The following is an 18,827-nucleotide window of genomic DNA, read 5'->3' as shown; positions in this document are numbered from 1 at the left end:
GCGTGTGGTTGTTTTTTCATCTGCTTTTCTAATCAATTAGGTTTAAGCGATAACATATTCAGTAATATTCTTACTTGATCAACACCACAAAAAAAATTTTTAAAAAAATCCCCTGTGCTTCTTGGTTTCTGTGGCTGTTGGCTTCTCTCACCATTTCCTCTAAGTAAAACGAGTCGTACCTTTGCCAAGCGGCCTATTTCTGGGTGTAATTTGAATCTGTTGCACAGGAAAAAGCCGCCGCTTTCATGACAGAGCAGTAACACTCGTCTGAGGTTCCCTCGTTTGGCGTCCCTCACAACGAGGACAGTCTAGCGCACACGTTCAAAAAAATAAAAACGATTACAGAACGTGTATGGCGTGGTTCCACTGAACGGCGGCCGGCCTGCCAAACGGCAAGACACACACGCTATGTGAGAGCATCCCATTTCTATGGCAAAGAGATATTTCCTCTTTGTCGTTCCTGCCGGCGAAGTATCACTGCTTGGTTGATAGAAGTCGCTGCGATCACAGGCTAGAACTGGCAGAATGGGAGTGGTATTTGGGCACTGGTGTACAGTGTTTCCCATGGTAAGCACCACGCTTGTGCTGCGGCACTTGTATTATTGGTTCGCCTTTGTTTATTGGGGTTTAACGTCCCCAAGCGGCTCAGGCTATGAGGGACGCCACAGTGAAGGACTCCGGAAATTTCGACCCCCTGGGGTCCTTTAACGTGCGCTGACATCGCACAGTACACGGGCCTCTAGGATTTCGCCTCCATCAAAATTCGACCGCCTCCATCAAAATTCGACCGCCGCGGCCGGGATCGAACCCGCGTCTTTCGGGCCAGCAGCTGAGCGCCCTAACCACTGAGCCACCGCGGCAGCTGCTGTATTTCTGATAATATGTCCAGTCAGGGGTTCGATTGTGTTTGAGGGTTGTAGGGCTTTTAGTAATGTGAATTAATACTTTTGTGCATATCTTACTGTATTTTCTGGAGAGCATCATTCGTTGACAGCGTAGCATTCGACCTTAAAAATGATGCGCATTATAATTGGGCTACTTTCTTCCAGTTTTTTTTAAATGAAAACTTTATTGCGAGAACAGGTGATATACACAAACACTGTTTGGACCGATAGCTATCAGACCTAGTGGCCGGTCCAATACAAAAAATAATTGTAGTTTTATGGAGTTGTCTTTAGACAGTCTGCATAAAAAAATAGATTGGACACCTAAGCCACGCCTTAAGAGAATAACGCGATAGCTTACTGGGTTAATGCCCATACATGCAATATTGGTCATTATCTGCACAGACATTCACAGATTCCTGGGAGTCTACATACCCTGTGCTTTGTCGTGCTTTCGAATTTCTGTGCCGCTTGTGAGCGAGGGCCAAAAGAGGATGACCCCAACTACTTGACATGGAAAGAAAATCATGTCTGCCAAAAAAATTCAGAAAAGAAAGCTGGAGAGATGGAAGTGGAGGCTGGCCTCATATTGTTCCAGAGGTCACTCCAGCAAAACAACCTGCGCTATACCACTGTTCTGTCAGATGGTGACAGCCGTACATTCTTAGCTCTGCAAGAAGCTAAGGTGTATGGCTTCATTCCTATCAACAAGGAAGAGTGCGTAAACCATGTGCAGAAGCGCATGGGCACAGCTTTACGCAACCTGGTTGCCAAACACAGAGACACTCCTGACAGAATCAGTGGTAAGGGCAGGTTGACTGGTGATCTAATAACAAAGCTGACCTCATATTATGGCTGGGCAGTAAAATCACATTCAGGGGGCGTAGAGGCTATGCATAAGGCTGTGATGGCGACATATCATCACGTGACATCAAGAGACCTTGCATCAAACCATAGCCTTTGCCCAACAGGCCCAGACTCCTGGTGTCGCCATAATGCAGCAGAGGCCAAAGGCCTGCCTTCACCCAAACACCACTACAATCTTCCACCCCACGTCAGCAAGGCTCTTCTTCCCATCTACCAGCGCTTGTCGGACAGGAAGCTCCTTCAGAGGTGCCAGAGAGGAAAGACGCAGAACAGTAACGAAAGTCTGCACGCAATGATCTGGGCACTGGCACCCAAGGAGCGCCACGCTTCTTTGTTCAGCATTGAGGCAGCTGTGGCTGAAGCTGTGCTAAAATTCAATGCTGGAAATGAGAGAGCCTCAGCAAGCATTCTGAGAGAGCTCAAAGTAGCTCCTAGCACATGCAATATGCAGCGCATGGCAGAAAAAGACCGGCGCCGACGAACTGCATCTGTGAACAAGCGTGCATGCGCAGAAAATGTGCAGCAGGCCTGCAAAAAGCGGCACTTGGGAGCTAACAGCCAGACAGATTACATGCCTGGAGCATACTAGTCCATTTACAGTGTAAATATGTACATATTTTTCAGTATTTTTTAATAAATTCCATCTCAGTTTGTTTTTCCTTGTTTTCTCAAAACACAATTTTTTACTGTTTGCAAAGTTTACAAGAAGGATATCTTGGCTTCTAGAGCAGATACAGCAATAAGTTTTACTGCAGCATGCTTCTGAATGATTAGAGTATACAACGTTGGGAACAGATTTCTCAATTTCTGCTCACTTATTTCATTGTGCACACTAATTAAAACTGCTCGTCAACCAGTCTTCCCTACACTGAACTTCAGCAGGCTCTAAAACAGCTAATACTGGATTAATCAAAAAAGTACTTCCTATATTGTATTGCTTGTACTGTACACTATCTAGCCACACATTAAACACTGTTTTCTGATGAGTGATTTTTTTTGTATTGTTCTTGCAAATTAAGGAGTGAAAATGTATAATATCTTGAAAAGTAATTGACATATTGGAAAAATAATTACATATTTTAAATCAGCATAAAAAGCTGATTAATACTGCAAATTTTCATTGCATTTAGTCCAAAAATCAAGAAAAAAGTTTCAAGACCCCTGTCCCCCCTTAAGCGATGCGCCGCTGCCCTGTGATGAGGTGCCGGCAACGGTGGACTTGTGCGAACTAGGTTGCTCCCGCCGAACAACCTAACGACAAAGCATGTATTTAACTGCCACCTGCCACGGTGCGCAGTTTGCTCACTATCCGCTGGGCAGGTTGTATTGGCGCCACAAGGTCGCGTCACCTAGGTGGCCCACGTGCTTATTAGGTGGCTTATTTGGGAATTTTTCGTTGATTTTTCGCTCAGGGTCAACAACGCCGACGACGCTGAAGGTGAAGCCTGATTTTATGCTACACGACCTCCTTACGGTTATCGAGTTAATACGGTGTAATTCTCAGAATTTATCTCCAAAGTTTAGTGTTCTTGTGGGGTTTGTTTTCTGCCGAGCAGTGCCAGTGAAATCACATACACTATGCAGGTCGTATCTTGGAAGACAATGGGTTAAGTTCATGTGCGATACGTTGCAGTTTATCGAGCAAATACAGTTCGAGGCATGAGTCTTGAAACCGCATTAGCAACGATGTGACTGCTCTTTGTTTATTGGAATATATTGTTGAGGGGCAATCAGCGATAATGAGGTAGCACAGAAGTCTCGGCAGTACCGTATTTCAACGATGTACGCACATGAGAGCTTGGTTCTGTCTACACGGAGCGGCTGATTAGTTTCTACGTAAAGGCTATTTATGGGGGATGTCTTTTATGAGAGACGCCAACCTGACTTGTACCCGGGGACTAGACATTTTAACTATGAACGTCTGGCTGAGCCATACGTTATGCGCCCATAATATAAATGCCAAGAGAAGCTCACCAGAGATTGGTAAATATGTAACAAGCATGTCCAGTGAAATCCACACAATGTTGGCTACAGCACTTTTAGAAAATTTAGGTGAGCAAGGTTCCGGGATAGTTGTTAATGCATTTAAAAAGAAGAAACAGCGCGAAGAAACACGGACACCCGAAGAAACGACACACACACGAGCGCTGTTTCCCCTCTGACCCAAGAAAAGAACAGCGCTCGTGTGGTGTCGTTTCTTCGTGTGTCCGTGTTTCTTCGCGCTGTTTCTTCCTTCTAATTAAAATTTAGATTTCGGGTGGCTTCAGATTTAAGGCGCTCATGGGGCTCAGGAATATCGGTTTCCTAGCAAAAATTGTGCCTAAATTCTTGTGCTCCGTCTATGGTAGTGTAATTTCGTTCAGGGGCTAGGTGGGATAAGTTTCCTAGTCTCGTCTGAGCCAGAAAAAAACAGCGCTGATTTTGCGGGCGAACATCGAACGCACTTCTGTCTCCTGCGACCAAACCAGCCCCTTAATGTGAGAACAGTTTGTCTTAAAGAGCTTGACTGCATCCGTTCCATCCACGAAATATATATAAAACATATAAACACTATCCGCAAGAAAATGAACCGAGTCCATGGTGCCCTGTGTCGGCATAGATACACACTTCCAACAAAGATAAAGATTCTTATATATAATGCATACTTACTTCCCATCATTACCTACTGCATAAGTGTCTGGGTTACCACAACAAAACATAACAAACACAAGATCTTAGTTGCACAGAAACGAGCTGTCAGATTGATTGCAAATGTACCCTGGCATTCCCATGCGTTTCCTTACTTTAAGCAATATGGTATTTTGTCTGTTGATATATTGCACCCATTCATATTGTTATGTGCATACAAAAATGCAGTTAAAACAAATAATCAACTGTTCCTTGCAGCCTTTAATCTACGTCAATACACACCAGTGTACAATACCCGATGTCTTTTACTTTGGCTTCTACCCTTTTGCCGTACTTTATATCGTAAACAGTCCTTGTCCAATAACCTAGGAAATTACCTCAACATATTGGCAACAAATAATGTTTATATACAAGACACCTCAAAGAAACAGTTATTACCTGTCATGTGCATTTTCGAATCTATTGTGGCATCATTGTAAACAGGTTTGGTGTATTGTATTGTATATTGTTCCTGTTATTTATGTGCATCTCTGTTGTTGTGTACGTGGTCAGGGCTACACTGTTGTTGTCTTTTTTCTTTGTTTGTTTTGATGGAGATAGTCAGCTCACCTTAAGCTTGATGTTCGCGAAACACACTGCTGTCATTGTATTCATGGGGCACTGCGTGCTACTTCAAGCTGCATTATGCAGCTTTTTGCTCAGTGTCCCCTTTTTCCACAGTATTGTGTGTGGAGAAATAAACTTTAAATTTCAATTTTCAAATAACATTGGAAGGGACATTTAAGCTCCACCATTGTGGTACGACGCGATAGCCTTAATGGCTTAATTCCTATATATGCAGGAACGGTCATTTCTTGCTTTACATTCATAGGTCTTTGGGAGTCATACGACTGCTGGCGCAGTGGTGCAGCGGTACAACTGCGCGGGCACCGAGAGAAACTTACATTTCATTGTTGAGCAGTATGAGGCGTGTGTCGTCATTGAACAGGACGCCGATGCTGCCGTCGCACAGCTGGTAGCCGATGCCGTACTTGTCAATGTAGTCGGCCCATTTGCTGACCCAGAAGACTGGCGTGGAGGCAGGGTCCTCCGCCTCGTCAGGGCGTTCGAAGCAACACTCGGGCGGCTCTGCTCTGCACAGCTGCTGCAGGAGAATCTGGAGCTCTGTCAGGTGATGTTGTCGATGCCCTCCTCGTTGCATCGGGTTCAATATATCTGCTTCAGATGGCGCTTGAGCTCCCTTGAATCCTGCGGCTGCACCGTAGGGGAAGTCCACCAAGTCGAATAAGTCAAAGAAGTCTGAGAAGACCAACAAAGCAATGCTGACAGCTGCGCGTGTGCCCTTCACCCAAGGTGAAATCATGACCATTTAAGCAGCGCTTTATTGCAGACAGAGAACCTCTGAAACCTTAGGGTAAAACAGTGCGCAACAACGGAATGGAATTGTGGGCAGCGGAGGCAGGTTAGTTGGGTAGGGAGGTGGTAATGACAACAACACTGCCATCAGCTCGCACACTATTAGAGACACCTGGCTGAACAAGCGAACAAAAACAGATTGCGATGCGATTGGGTTAGCATTCCCTGAATCCATTTGCGCAACTGAAAATTCGGGTACCTTTTTTTAGTGAGAGTGAGAAAACCGACAAGCATGAGTGCGTAAAGACCATGCAGCTTCCAGGCAAGAAGAAGACGGTGAGCATGGCAATTTGTTCTGACTGTGGCCAGGTGCTGCCAGCATCGTAACTTCTGTTTTCTGCAGGTGCCCGTGTAGAATAAGCCCTCGCTCTTTCAACACCCCTACATCCCCCCCCCCCCTCCTCCTTTTGCTTGTAAATGATGTAATTAATGGTCGATTTGAGAACATGCACTTTACTTCAGACACGAATGGTTGGGATATATTTTCCCGACAGTTTTTAAAGCACCTGTAAAGTTATTTTTACAATTTTGGCACAAAATTAACCTGAGTGCTAGTAATGTAATGTTATAGGTTCCGTGATAAGAAAAAGGCATAATCTTGGCCCTTGCCAGATAGATCCGCGATAGAAAGTTTAGCGTGAAGTCCGCATGCGTGCATACAATGCGTCCTTCGTCTACGTCAGGTAGCAAATTTTCTACTCCCAATCAATATCAAAACGACAGACGTGCCATATGCGGTATCTGGCCAGGACAGCTTAAGACAGGATATTGATGGTCATCTCATTTCATATCTAGACAAACCGGCAAGCTCTACCTTCAGTGCGTAAACGAAAGCTAACAAGAAATGTTACGCACACTGCTGTGACACTGCTGTGCTGTGACTGCTGTGTTTTGCGCCGGCTTTGCCTCCTTTTCGGGTCGCTTTTTCAGAGGAGTCACCTTGGCCTCCAGCTCTGGAAAAACAAAGTCGTGCAATGGAGGTTGTGCTTAGGTGAAAGGCCCGACATGCAGTACATACGATGCTTTACGGTCTATCTGCATTCCCATTTAATTCTAGCCAATGATAAAAAGTGCCTGAAAAACGTTTGCCTTTGATGCGCACATCGTTCTTGGTCTATGACAGCTTGTTTTGGCATGAGTAAAAATATTTGCTTCAGGAAGGCCGCGAGAGCGTTCAAGGGAACCAGGAAGAGAAATTTTTGAAGAATATGCCGGGAAAAATGGATGCTTAAAATACACTACCAAATTTGAAGGTAACCTTGATAAAAATCACTTAAAGTCGGCATTAAGGTCGTGTGCCCTTACCAAGACGATCGCCAAGTGGGACAGGCACACCAATCACATGCACTAGGCCCACGAAGTTGGTTGGTTGGTTGGTTGGTTTATGGGGTTTAACGTCCCAAAGCGGCTAAGGATATGAGAGAGGCCGTAGTGGAGGGCTCTGGAAATTTCGACCACCTGGGGTTCTTTAATGTGCACCGAAGTAGATGCATTCATTGCTTTAGAAAGTCATAAAACTGTTTTCATAGTTTTCGCTGGGCACTGAAACTATGACCTTTCATGTATTACGTGTTCTCATGCTTGCGGTCATTATAACCTTTGAGGTGTGGGCCGCCATAATAACAGATTGAGACCTGGCACGATAGAGCACACACTTGCGACCTTGGTTGTGAACGTCTAGGGCTCAGCGACCATCAGTTTGTCGAAGCGCGCGCATACTTTTCGTTTATCTGCACATTCTGTATTCTGTCGGACGATGGAGGAAGCTCCTTTTGTCGTTTGCGGTATAGAAGATACTGTTCGTCAACTCACCACGTTGTACATTTCTTTCCGACAAAGGCCGACGGCCGTCATTGGTCACAGTGGCATTAAGAGTGTCAAAGCGTGGAGGTGTCACCAGACAGGATGTAGGCAGGTGCGATGGTAGAGGCCCTATAAACAGAAGGAACAGGAAAATGAATAACTTCACCATGGTGTATAGCGAGATACATTCCGCATACCAGCGGTTTTGGTGCAAAGCAACAATGCCTAGACAAACAAAGAACCAAGTAATTTATCACCTGCCTGGAAAAAGTCGGGAGCACTGAGAGCTGTAGCAATTGGGCACCTCCGCTACCAATACAACAGCACCGTCGCTCGTGCGTTCCTCCACAAGGCTTCCACAACCGCGGTTTTCTCCAGCCCGACTACCCAATGCTGATGTTTCATGGGTGTCGTGTTCATTACCCTCCTCGGATACCGTATAGCCAACGTGATGGCCCATAAAGAAGCTTTTTACTTTAGCTGGCAAGTTCATTTTCAATTCGCTGCACTCAGCACAAAATTTGCGGACCATAGCTGCTTTCCCTTTCCGACCCAGTCTAGGTCATGACATTATGTATACCAGCTCGATTTTGAATGAATGTGCACACGAAATCTAATCTCGAACACATGGCTTCACATCTGAAAAGGACCCTTGCTAGTAGTTGGTGTAAGTAAGGAATAAAATTCGTGAGCCTTCGATCGAAGACGTCCTAACCTGGGCACGGCCACTGCTGGAAAGGTTTCCACTCCAGCCGCGTAGCCGAATATGCTGCCACGTTTCATAAACGTTCGACCTTCACTCTATATAATCAATCCACATTCTCTCTTCTATGTTAGCTATTCTGCTACACAGAGTATGATACGTTTCATAGTGCGTTTTGTTTTGTATCTTATGCTGCTACTCACTCTTTCTTGCCGTGCCATCGCCTTCTTTTTGGCTGCGATCTTTCACTACATCTCCCTTTGAACCCAGGGTTAGCGAATGGATGTGTGGTTGCAGCAAGAGCACTCCAGCATAAAAGGTCGCTGCACTCATTTAGGAATAAAAAAAGAAATATACCTCCGGTAATGAAAACATCCTCCAGGATGGCGCTGATGCTTGGCCTCTTCCTGGTTCTCTCTGAAGCATCCTGCGGATGAGGTCACGTGCTGGGGTGCTCACCGTATAAGGGGTGTGGTGCCTGTTCTCTCTGATGAGGGCGTACGTTTCTTCGACGGTTGGAGCCTCGAACGGAGTGTGGCCCACAAGCATTGCGTACCTGCAGGGAACAGCTGCACTGCAGTCACTCACGCCACTCTGTGTCTTTAGCTGTACAACAGCCACGCATTTCGCGTCTGCCTTAGGCTGGAAAACCAGCAAATGTAAGAACTCAAAGCAAGCATCGCTCGCATAAACTGCTGTATATCAAAGAGAATAACAGTTTCTGAAGCATAAAGAGGCCAGGGCATTGATTTTAGAGCAGAGGTCTTCATATGCAGGCCCTGTCGCTTCGGTGTCTCTGAATGTCCCCTACTTTATTCAAGCTTTCTCTTCATAACTGTGTGCAAGACTTGGCACTGCTTTCTGTCTCAATATGTTTCATTTATACCAAATGTTTTGTTTCAAAAAATTTTGCAATTCTTTAGGAAAGAGCTTAAGATGTGGAATAATATAAAAGGAACTCTTTCTCTCTCTCTCAACGGACTGCTGACCTGGCTTTTGGGCAGCTTTTTCAGCAGGCTTCAAGCATCATGCAAAATGATGTAGATAAAGTATTATTATTATTATTATTAACTATTAATAATTATTAATTATCCGTGATCGGCGCCTGCGGAAAAGAGAGAGCTCACGTGATCTAGGTGGCCCAACTACGTGCAAACAGACATAAAACTTATTAAAAGCTTTCTATTCGAAAACCCCATCTAGCTGCTTCTGCAGTTACATGTGGCTTGCATAACTGCTCAATTAATTGCAGTGCATTCTTGATAAAAATTGCTTCTTGTTTGAAATTTTTAGGAAACCTTCTAGCAGAGCTGCACAGTATTTCGGAAAGAGTGATGAGGCCCATAGACGTAAAAGACTCACAAGATGCATCCGATAGACCATACGTCGACCTCAAAGCTATGTCCCCTTTTTGACAGGACCTCCGGTGCCATGTAGTTTGGAGTTCCACAAAGGGTCTTTTTGCGCTCGTGCCCGAGGCCGACACGGGTGGCGAGACCAAAGTCTGCGACCTTGAGCTCCATCTCCTCGTTCAGTAGCAGATTTCCCAGCTTCAGGTCTCTGTGTGTGACACGCTGCTCCTTCAGGTATCGGCAGGCCAGTAGAAGCTGGCGCATGAAATATCGGGCCTCGCCTTCCGTCAGTGATTTCCGGCGCCGTTGCATTTCCATGAGCGACTGGAAAATAAAGCAAAAAACGGTTTGCAACTAGTTGCGCAATAGCCTTCAACCCAGAGGTCTTGACGAGTGAAGCAATTTGGCCCGCAAGCTTCTATATTCATGCACCCATGCCTACCTACTTGTCACGGAGCCCCGCCGATTGCGTAAGGGGAATGCCATCAATAACTACATGAAAGACTTGAGGGGATCTTTAAGAACTGGGTTAAGAGTATGACGCGATAGAGTTAATTCGGTTAGTGTCCATAAATGCGGAATTGGTGATCTCCTGCCTTACATTCATATATGTAGCTGAGAGTGCTCATGCCATTCCTAGAGCAGTGCGGCAGCGCTGAAGCGATGCGCCACGGCTTCGACCACTGCACCGGCAGGTGGCTGCTGGAAACTCAGCCAGCAGTGGTGATTTTGAAACAGGTTGCCCACAAACTCTCGCGACCAGTCATTAACTTCCGGCAGCTACAGGGGGCAGGCTGTAATTACGTCACGAGGAAACGGGATCTAGGTGGGCCACTAGGTTGCTTCATTGGGGATTGTTGGTCACGCCGCTGTCGCCGAAGACAGCGGCGAGTTTTCTGGTGAATGGGAATCTGAACACTATCACTTTAGGATGCGGTGCACGCATGGCATGATTTATGTAGCAAGTGCGTATGTCAGGGGAAATATTATTGGCGTTTAGAAAAGCGAACAAAAACAGTAGAGATGACACTTAAGCTCCGCCTTAACCGCATGACGTCACAGCCTAATGGGCTGATGCCCACATATGCAGGATTTCTCATTTCGTACTTAACATTCATTGATCCTTACAAGCCCTCATATCACTCCTGGTGATGGCCTCTCCTGTGATGGCAGGCGCTGCCCCCAGTGGAGCTTGTGCCACCAAGGTTGCTCTTGCCGAGCAACATCTGGCGACGAACCAATTTTACTGCCGCCTGCCACGATGCGCACTTTGCACACACTGCGGTGAGCAGGTTGTGCTGATGCCAGAGGGGACGCCCTAGGCGGCCCGCCTGCTTCCTCGCTTACTTCTTGGGGGATTTTTCGTGGATTTTTAGCTCACAGTCAACGACACCGACAGCGACGCTGGTTTTTGTGCAACAGGAGCTCCTCAGTGCCACCACGTTAAAAGCTACGCTTAAATTCCTCACTCCTCTACATTTGTGCGTTGTAGTGAATGTATGTCCACGTATCTCTGATAAAACGAAGCCTCCAATGCAGTCTTTGTTTGAAGGCCAAAAGGTTGCAACGGTGGGAGGAGGGTTAGAAGGATCTCATGCTCGCGCACCAATGTTTAAAGTGCTAGTTTTTTTGCGATATTTACATCTAAGAATCTAACAACTTATCATAAGGCTACCATTGCTTTCTCTTCTAAAATTGAGGGAAAGATAACATGTGTGATAGAATACAGTAAAAAAATTTTGTTTCTCGAGTTTCTCCAGCTTTGGGCTCAAAACAGATGTGGCTTATTTTGACAGCTTCATCGCATAGTTCGGGGAGGGATCTACCGTGTTTCCCAAGTATAAAGGTTTGTGTAAGATGTGTACGTCCAATTCGAAGGGAACATAAGACGGCTTCAATAAAGCGTTTTCGCGCTGACGCAAGTTAAATTCGCAGAAGATCGGCTTTGAAAGGTGCAGTTTGTAATTGAGTTGATTGTCCCAAGTTGACTGCCGTTTTTTTAACTGTTTACTCTCTGCCAACATCAACCAATAGCTATATGAATAACAGCGTGAAAGCGTGATAGGACGGAGACGAGACAAGCGACAGGACAAGCTATTGTCCTGTCCCTTGTCTCATACTAGTCCTTTCGTGCTTTCATGCTGTTGTTTCCAAGTAACTGTAAGTACCAACATTCCCAAACCTATTAACTTTTCAAGCTTTGTGCGTAGCATTTACTTTGTCTAATTTATTTTCGTGAGCCCTTGCACCGCACATGCCGGCTTTTTCGTTACCGGATATGCTGAACCAGATATGTGGACATGGCTCGGAACCTAACAAAATTTTAATTTTGCACGCACCTTTTGGCTCTAGCAATATTGTGGATGATATCTCCTATTAATGGTTGCACTGCGTTTATGGAGTGTAGCGCTTTTTGGAATGTGTAGTGATTGCTTTAGTTTGGTTTATTGGGGTTTAACGTACCAAAGCGACTCAGGCTATGAGGGATGCCATAGCGAAGGGCTCCAGAAATTTCGACCACCTGGGGTTCTTTAACGTGCACTGACATCGCACAGCACACGGGCCTCTAGAATTTCGCCTCCATCAAAATTCAGCCGCCGCGGCCAGGATCTAACCAGCATCTTTCGGGCCAGGAACGTGTAGTGAGTCAAGGAAGGTTGGCACAGTGGTGAGCACCCAGCGATGAAGAAATGAAGATGCTCAAGGAAAATTCATACCCTCCTGTTGCACAGCTCGAAGATGATATAAACGTTCTTGTCGTCCTCGAAGCAGGTTTGGAAGGCAACAATGTGCTCGTGGTTGAGTGTCTTGTGGATCTGGATCTCTTGGGTCACCTGTGCACATCAAACACAGCGTGTAAAGGATTATGGGAGATCGTTTCACAGAGAACAAAAAGGTAGGTTGAAGCAGGCAAGCCTCATGGACAGTTTGACCAAGGAAGGAAGCAGGCTGTGCCACTTCGAGAGAAGGCTAGCGAAGGCTTATCGAGAGGACATCGCTGACAAGAGCAACATGCTTAGATCGATTAAGACGAACAATACAATGGGAGAACTTCAACTGTGCCCACTGACACGAATCGTCAGCGAGTAGACGGACTGATATTGGCACAAAAGTTTCGCATGGGTTAGAGACTGCGCTTAATAGTACCATTGCATTTAGAAACAGTTGCTCTAGAAGAATGTGAAATTTGAACGGCGTATGTGAATTAATAAAAAGTTATACTAACTTTTGCATTAATTTCAGTACAACCCTTATATTTTAGCATATCAGTCCATCACCAAACGCCGACGCCGAAAATCATACCTTCGCCTTATGGCCAGGTTTCAGGAGAACCTCCTTGGAACCTTATTGGTTTTCTTGTCCAGAAATTCATAGCACTTGGCAAAGCCACCCTGGAGAGCAAATAAAAAAAATGCCTGATGAACAGTGCAAGGGACGAGGACGTAGAAAAAACAGGAGAGAAAAGGGATATCCACACCGAGAGACACAAGAAAAAATGCATTGAGAAACACAAGCTGCAAAAAGCCTGCCCTTACACGCGTTTATGCGGTACATTGCCTTGCTAACTCTTTCCTGTCTGTGCCTATTCCCATCGATAGCCCGCTATCGATGGTTTCAAGTTCGTATTTTCCCGCTTTTTGAAGGTTCCTGGACAACTAGCGCCATCCAGTGTGAAATAAAGGAACTCTTGTTTCAGTTTCGCTTTTCGTTTGACTTTTTCCGCCAAGCGGCGATTTTTGAAGCCCCTCCGGAGTCAGCTGACCGGCGCTCCTTGTTTCCATCATGGCGTCGACGTCGCGCGCTGCTGCTGCGCCGAAACCGCGCGTTTCCACAGAAATTGATGCTCCTGAGAGTTCGTTTTTGGACGAGAACAGCAGCAGTGAGGATTCAGAAGACGACTTCAGCACCGACAGCGAAACTGCGTCAGACCGACCCGGAACGCCAACAGCCATGCCTCGGTAAGTTTCGCTTTCTCCCCCGAAATGTTCGGCTTTTTCTGCGCGCTTATCGGAAAAGATCAGAGTGTTCTGAAGGTCATAACTCTTATCTGCAGGGTGTCAACGTCTTTCGGGCAGGATTACTTGCCGCCGGCAGCGCAGAGAGCCGTGTTTTCGGCTCGAAGACAGCCAGGGGTCGACCTCGGCGTTGCGCGCCGGAGTGTCGCACGGCGCTCGGCGGCGCGGCCATCAACAGCTTCATACTTTTTGACGCGCATCGCCAGGAGCATCCCGAGGCGCCAGAATTGTCGAGGACATCAAGATTTGATCAGTTCGCGTTCAGACTTGAATTGATCGAGCAACTCCTCGGATTTGATGAGCCACATCCTGAGGACCCCAATGTTCGCCCTCTGTTTCCGCCTCCTGATTCACCTCAGGGGCTGCAGCACAAGCCGCAGAAAATGCAAAGTACCGGAACTGCAAATTGTGCTATGAAGAAAAAAGGTGGAACAAAAAACAAATGTTTTCTGTGAGACATGTGCGGCCAACCTCTGCTTCACGGCAACAAGGAACTATTTCGCGCGGTGGCACGATAGTCACTAGGACTACTGTTTCCTTTCCTAGCCCAGCTAATACTGTTCGCAGCAAACTAAAATTTTCTGCAATGTTGCATCGATCCCTGTTGTAAAGAATGTATATTTTGAAAATTTTGTATGTTTTATTTTTGTGACGAAACTTTGATGTTTTTGTGTTTTTTCTTTGTAACTACAATTTTCTTTGATATTTTTTTTTTCATCTCTTACTCAATAAACATGTTGACTGTGACTAATAACAATGTGAAGAGAATTTCCTCCTCTACAATTCGGTACCATACACTCCTGTACCAAGCAAGTTTTGTTAAAGAAAAAAAATATTAATGATATGACCTGAAAACCACCATTTTCCCCGCAGACAGGAAAGAGCTAAGCCACTCAGGATATGAACTGCAAAGCATGATCAATGAGTTAGACAGGCAGAGCAGAGCAGTGGGGCTAAAAATTAACATCCAGAAAACAAAGTAATGTTCAACAGACTAGCAAGAGAACAGCAGTTTGCAATTGGTAGCGAGGTGCTGGAAGTAGTAAGAGAATATGTCTACTTAGGGCAGGTAGTAACCGCAGATCCGGATCATGAGAAGGAAATAACTAGAAGAATAAGAATGGGGTGGAGTGCAAATGGCAGGTTCTCTCAGATCATGAATGGCAGTTTACCAATATCCCTTAAGAGAAAAGTACACAACAGCTGTATCTTGACGATACTCACCTATAGGGCAGAAACACGGAGGCTAACAAAGAGGGTTCAGCTTAAATTAAAGACAACGCAGCGAGCTGTGGAAAGAAAAATGGTATGTGTAAAGCTAAGAGATCGGAAGAGGGCGGAGTGGGTGAGGGAACAAACGCAGGTTAATGACATCCCAGTTGAAATCAAGAGGAAGAAATGGGCTTGGGCAGGGCATGTAATACGAAGGCAAGATAACCGCTGGTCCTTAAGGGTAACGGAGTGGATTCCAAGAGAAGGCAAACGTAGCAGGTGGTGGCAGAAAGTGAGGTGGGCGGATGAGATTAAGAAGTTTGTGGGGGTACGGTGGCCACAGCTGGCAAAGGACAGGGTTAATTGGAGAGACATGGGAGAGGCCTTTGCCCTGCAGTGGGCATAGTCAGGCTGATGATGATGATGATTGCCTATATCGATCTCTTCATCAATATTTTTGACATGCATGTAATTTTTACTTTATATATTGAACGCGGTTGGCCATCATAGGGGCATATCGAACTCCCCAGTGCCAAACTGTGGCCATTTGGATGGCAGGCAGCAGGCTTCGCCGCACTGCAGAAGTGACTGGTGGTGATGCAGCAAGCGCACTTTCATCTCGCTCTTGCCAACAGCGGCATGAACGGTTGCAGCCCAGCAGTCAGCAAGCGCTCGCGCCTCTGGCATTCATTGACAGTGCCATAGAAGCAGCACCGATGGTTGTAAGCTCGTAGTAACAATCCTGTGCTCATGTCGGCTGCTGCACAGGTGGTTAAAATGGAGATAACTTTCGCTCTGATGGATGGACCGCTTTCCTCTGGCCATGCTGAAGCTCCCTACCCTGCTGGGTGAGGCCCCAGGTGTGCAGCATGCCCTTGTACGCAGACGACGTAACCCTCTGGGCAACACACGGTTCGGTTGGAGAAATCGAGGTCAACCTGCAGCAAGCGGCGGCTATTGTGGACGATTATGCACACCGCTGCAGCCTTGAGTGCTCCCCGAGCAAATCGGAATTCATGTACATACGAGGTCTGTTAGAAAAGTATCCGACTTTATTTTTTTTCGCGAACACCTAATGGATATGAAACAAGCACGCTTGCATCAGCCGACCTTGAACCTTCGTGCGCATGCACGAATTTTTTCCCGCCTGCCGATAGCATCAGTGGCTGGAACACAGCATTAGAGTGAGGCAGTGCGTAGTGCTCTCGTCGGTTTTTTATTGCAAGTAAAATGGCGGAGCCACAGGAGCAGCGCTGCTGCATAAAATTTTCCCAGAAACTTGGTGACAGCCAAGTGGAAACCATCCGGAATATTCATACGGCTTTCAGTGACGATGCTATGAGCAGCATACAGATTAAGCAGTGGTACAACTGGTTTAAAGACGGCCGCACATCGGTGGAGAGAGATCCATGCTCCGGTCGGCCATCAACATGCCGAAATGACCAGGTCATTGCCAAAGTGAACGCTGTGGTGATGCAGGACAGTCGTGTGAGTATCTGAGAAATTGGGGAAGAGGTGGATATCAGCAATTTTTCTGCACGTTCCTTTATCACCGAAGATTTTGCCATGGAGAGAGATGCGGCGAAATTCGTGCCGAAGCTGCTCACGGTGGAGCAAATGCAGCTTCATGTTGAAGTCTCACAGGACATGCTGGATTCCACAAACAGTGACCCCGACTTCATCAACACCATAATCACTGATGACGAGACTTGGGTGTACGGGTACGACCCGGAAACAAAATCTCAGTCGTCACAGTGGAAGCATTTCATTTCACCGAGACCAAAGAAGGCCCGCCAAGGGCGCTGTAATGTCAAAAAGATGCTGACTGCTTTCTTTGACTCCCTCTGTGTGGCACACCACGATTACGCACCCCACAGAGTAAAACAATGACCAAAGAGTACTACAGGGATGTCCTCCATCACCTACGTGGTGCTGTGCGGTGCAAGAAACCGGAGTTGAGGTCAACCGGAAATTGGCGCATCCATCACGACAATGCTCCTGCACATTCCTCGCACTTGATTCAGACTTTTTTAGCGAAAAACTAGACTCCTGTAGTTCAACACACTCCTTACTGTCTGTTGAACTACAAACAGTCGTCACATCCTGGTTGTGCATGTACTAATCCCTACCGAACTGTAGAAAAATACGCCAGGTGTTCTGAACATGAGATGGACCCAGAAGTGGGATGCAGACTGGCTGAAGACCTACAAGAAGTATGTTCCTCATAATCTGTTTCATCCTCTTTAGAATCACCCATTCTGAACCCCAATACAGAGAAAACATCAATGAGTGCATTTTCCCCCAGGATTAATCTAGGAACGAAAGAGAATAGAATTGTGAGAAAAATTTTTCCCTTACTTTGTCGATGTCTGTGCATGAAAAAAAGAAATGAGCCTTGTCAGCATAGCTCGAATGCATGTTTCTGTTTTATTGTAAGCATAAAGATTTCAGTAAGGTTTGAGTCCCGAGGCCAAAGACAATAAAATCACTTCCACGAAATGTTCTTGAAGTGTGCATGACTTCCAGTCTAAGATGGATGTTACCAGGTGTGGCTCATTTATTTTCATTACTGACTTCATGCAATCCTTACAGGGCATGCTCATGCACATTCCTGATTTCCTTGTTGCAAGCTTGTGCAGCACACACACTGGAACACAAATTCCAAAGTGAGTTGGAACCCAGCAGAATTTAATATTAACCCCCAGTGTTGTGGCTCTTCTTCAACTGTCTATGGCATCTTCAAGTAACAGTGCCACTGTCTTTCTGGAGTGAAGTGCTGTGGGTGTGCATGCAACATGGAAGATGAAATAGCCACCCCAGGAAACTTTTACAGTGTGCTATGCATATCCAGTTTTGCAGTTCACATGTCACCAAGGTTAAATAGCAGGCAAGGTTCTGTCGCTCACATGATGTCAGATATCATGGCAAGCACCGGGTTACGCACAAAAAAAAACAAAAACCACCTCAATCCTACAATTCGAAAACACACTGAAAAGCAGACTGCGCATGGTAAGCAGGATTTCCGCTCAAACCCTGGCCGCATGCCACTTCTGCTGATAAGCTATGGAAGGCAGGCAACTGCTCTCTACAAATGGAAGAGACCTGAAACCAACTGCTGGGATAAAAAAGGAGAGAAGGACCACAAGGTTCATGCAAAAATAAAATGCAAGCATTCAGCACTCATCCCTGGACTCATAAATCAATGAAAAGCATAAATACTTACCAAGTACCACATCGCAAGGAGAGCTGTGCCCTGCATAAAAAAGGCACCTATTTGATTATGCGTCAACAAATTCAAGAGGGAAAAACAGCACTTTAGGGAAAAGTGTAATAGTGAAATAACAAAATCCCACGATTATGAAAAAGTGCCCTACCACAGAATTGAAAATACCCCACTTTTTTGCTCTTTCGCAACTGAAGATGACCTTTAAGAAAGTAAACTCTTGGACCAGTTGCTTTGACATAACACAGATCTTATTTAGCACATATAAGAGCATGAAGGAACACAAAGTCATTATTTGCGGAAAATAACACGAAAATTTCCACATGTCCGACCATGTATTATCCAGCGGCTATGAAGAGGGCCACACCGCATACAGAAGAGCCGCGGCTGACAACAAAAAATACACCATCACTGTTCACTTGGCCCAGCCCATCCACCTTACTTTCATGTCGTCTCTAGTGAGATCCTATGCGGGCTACCTTTATTGTCCAGGGTCGACTGTGTAAAGCATTGCAGTCCTGAAGGCATCAGCCAAGGCGCCAACCACAGTAAAATGCTGAAAAAAACCTAATGTTGAGAAAAATTTGTGTATCACCGGAAATTTTCATTAAAAAAGTGCCCATGTTCAAGCATGAGCATTGGATATATGCAAATACAAATTTTGAAGCATGGGTTAGAAATGCATTATGCTAGTTACTGTTCTGTGAGGGCTAAAGGAACACA

General features: G+C 45.8%; 1 protein-coding gene and 1 pseudogene across 1 annotated transcript; one reads left to right on the top strand and one right to left on the bottom strand.

Moving 5' to 3' along the window:
* The first annotated feature begins 1,383 nt into the window (after window positions 1-1,383).
* LOC149356522 (uncharacterized) lies at window positions 1,384-2,495 on the top strand. Its single transcript, XM_089577785.1, has one exon. It carries the CDS (start codon window positions 1,450-1,452, stop codon window positions 2,338-2,340), a length of 891 nt encoding a protein of 296 aa, XP_089433911.1. The 5' UTR covers window positions 1,384-1,449; the 3' UTR covers window positions 2,341-2,495.
* A 3,090-nt stretch (window positions 2,496-5,585) lies between these two features.
* On the bottom strand, window positions 5,586-18,116 carry LOC149356521 (serine/threonine-protein kinase PLK1-like; annotated as a pseudogene).
* Window positions 18,117-18,827: the final 711 nt, after the last annotated feature.

The sequence above is a fragment of the Amblyomma mixtum genome, chromosome 3 (genome assembly GCF_055824585.1).
Source record: "Amblyomma mixtum isolate Tamu chromosome 3, ASM5582458v1, whole genome shotgun sequence".
NCBI lineage: Eukaryota > Metazoa > Arthropoda > Arachnida > Ixodida > Ixodidae > Amblyomma > Amblyomma mixtum.
The sequence above is the reverse complement of the archived record's forward strand: the minus strand, read 5'-3'. Positions and strand labels throughout refer to the sequence as shown.

Excerpts from the sequence above, each read along its gene's own strand:
- LOC149356522 (XM_089577785.1), top strand. The coding sequence starts at position 1,450 with ATGGAAGTGGAGGCTGGCCTCATATTGTTCCAGAGGTCACTCCAGCAA.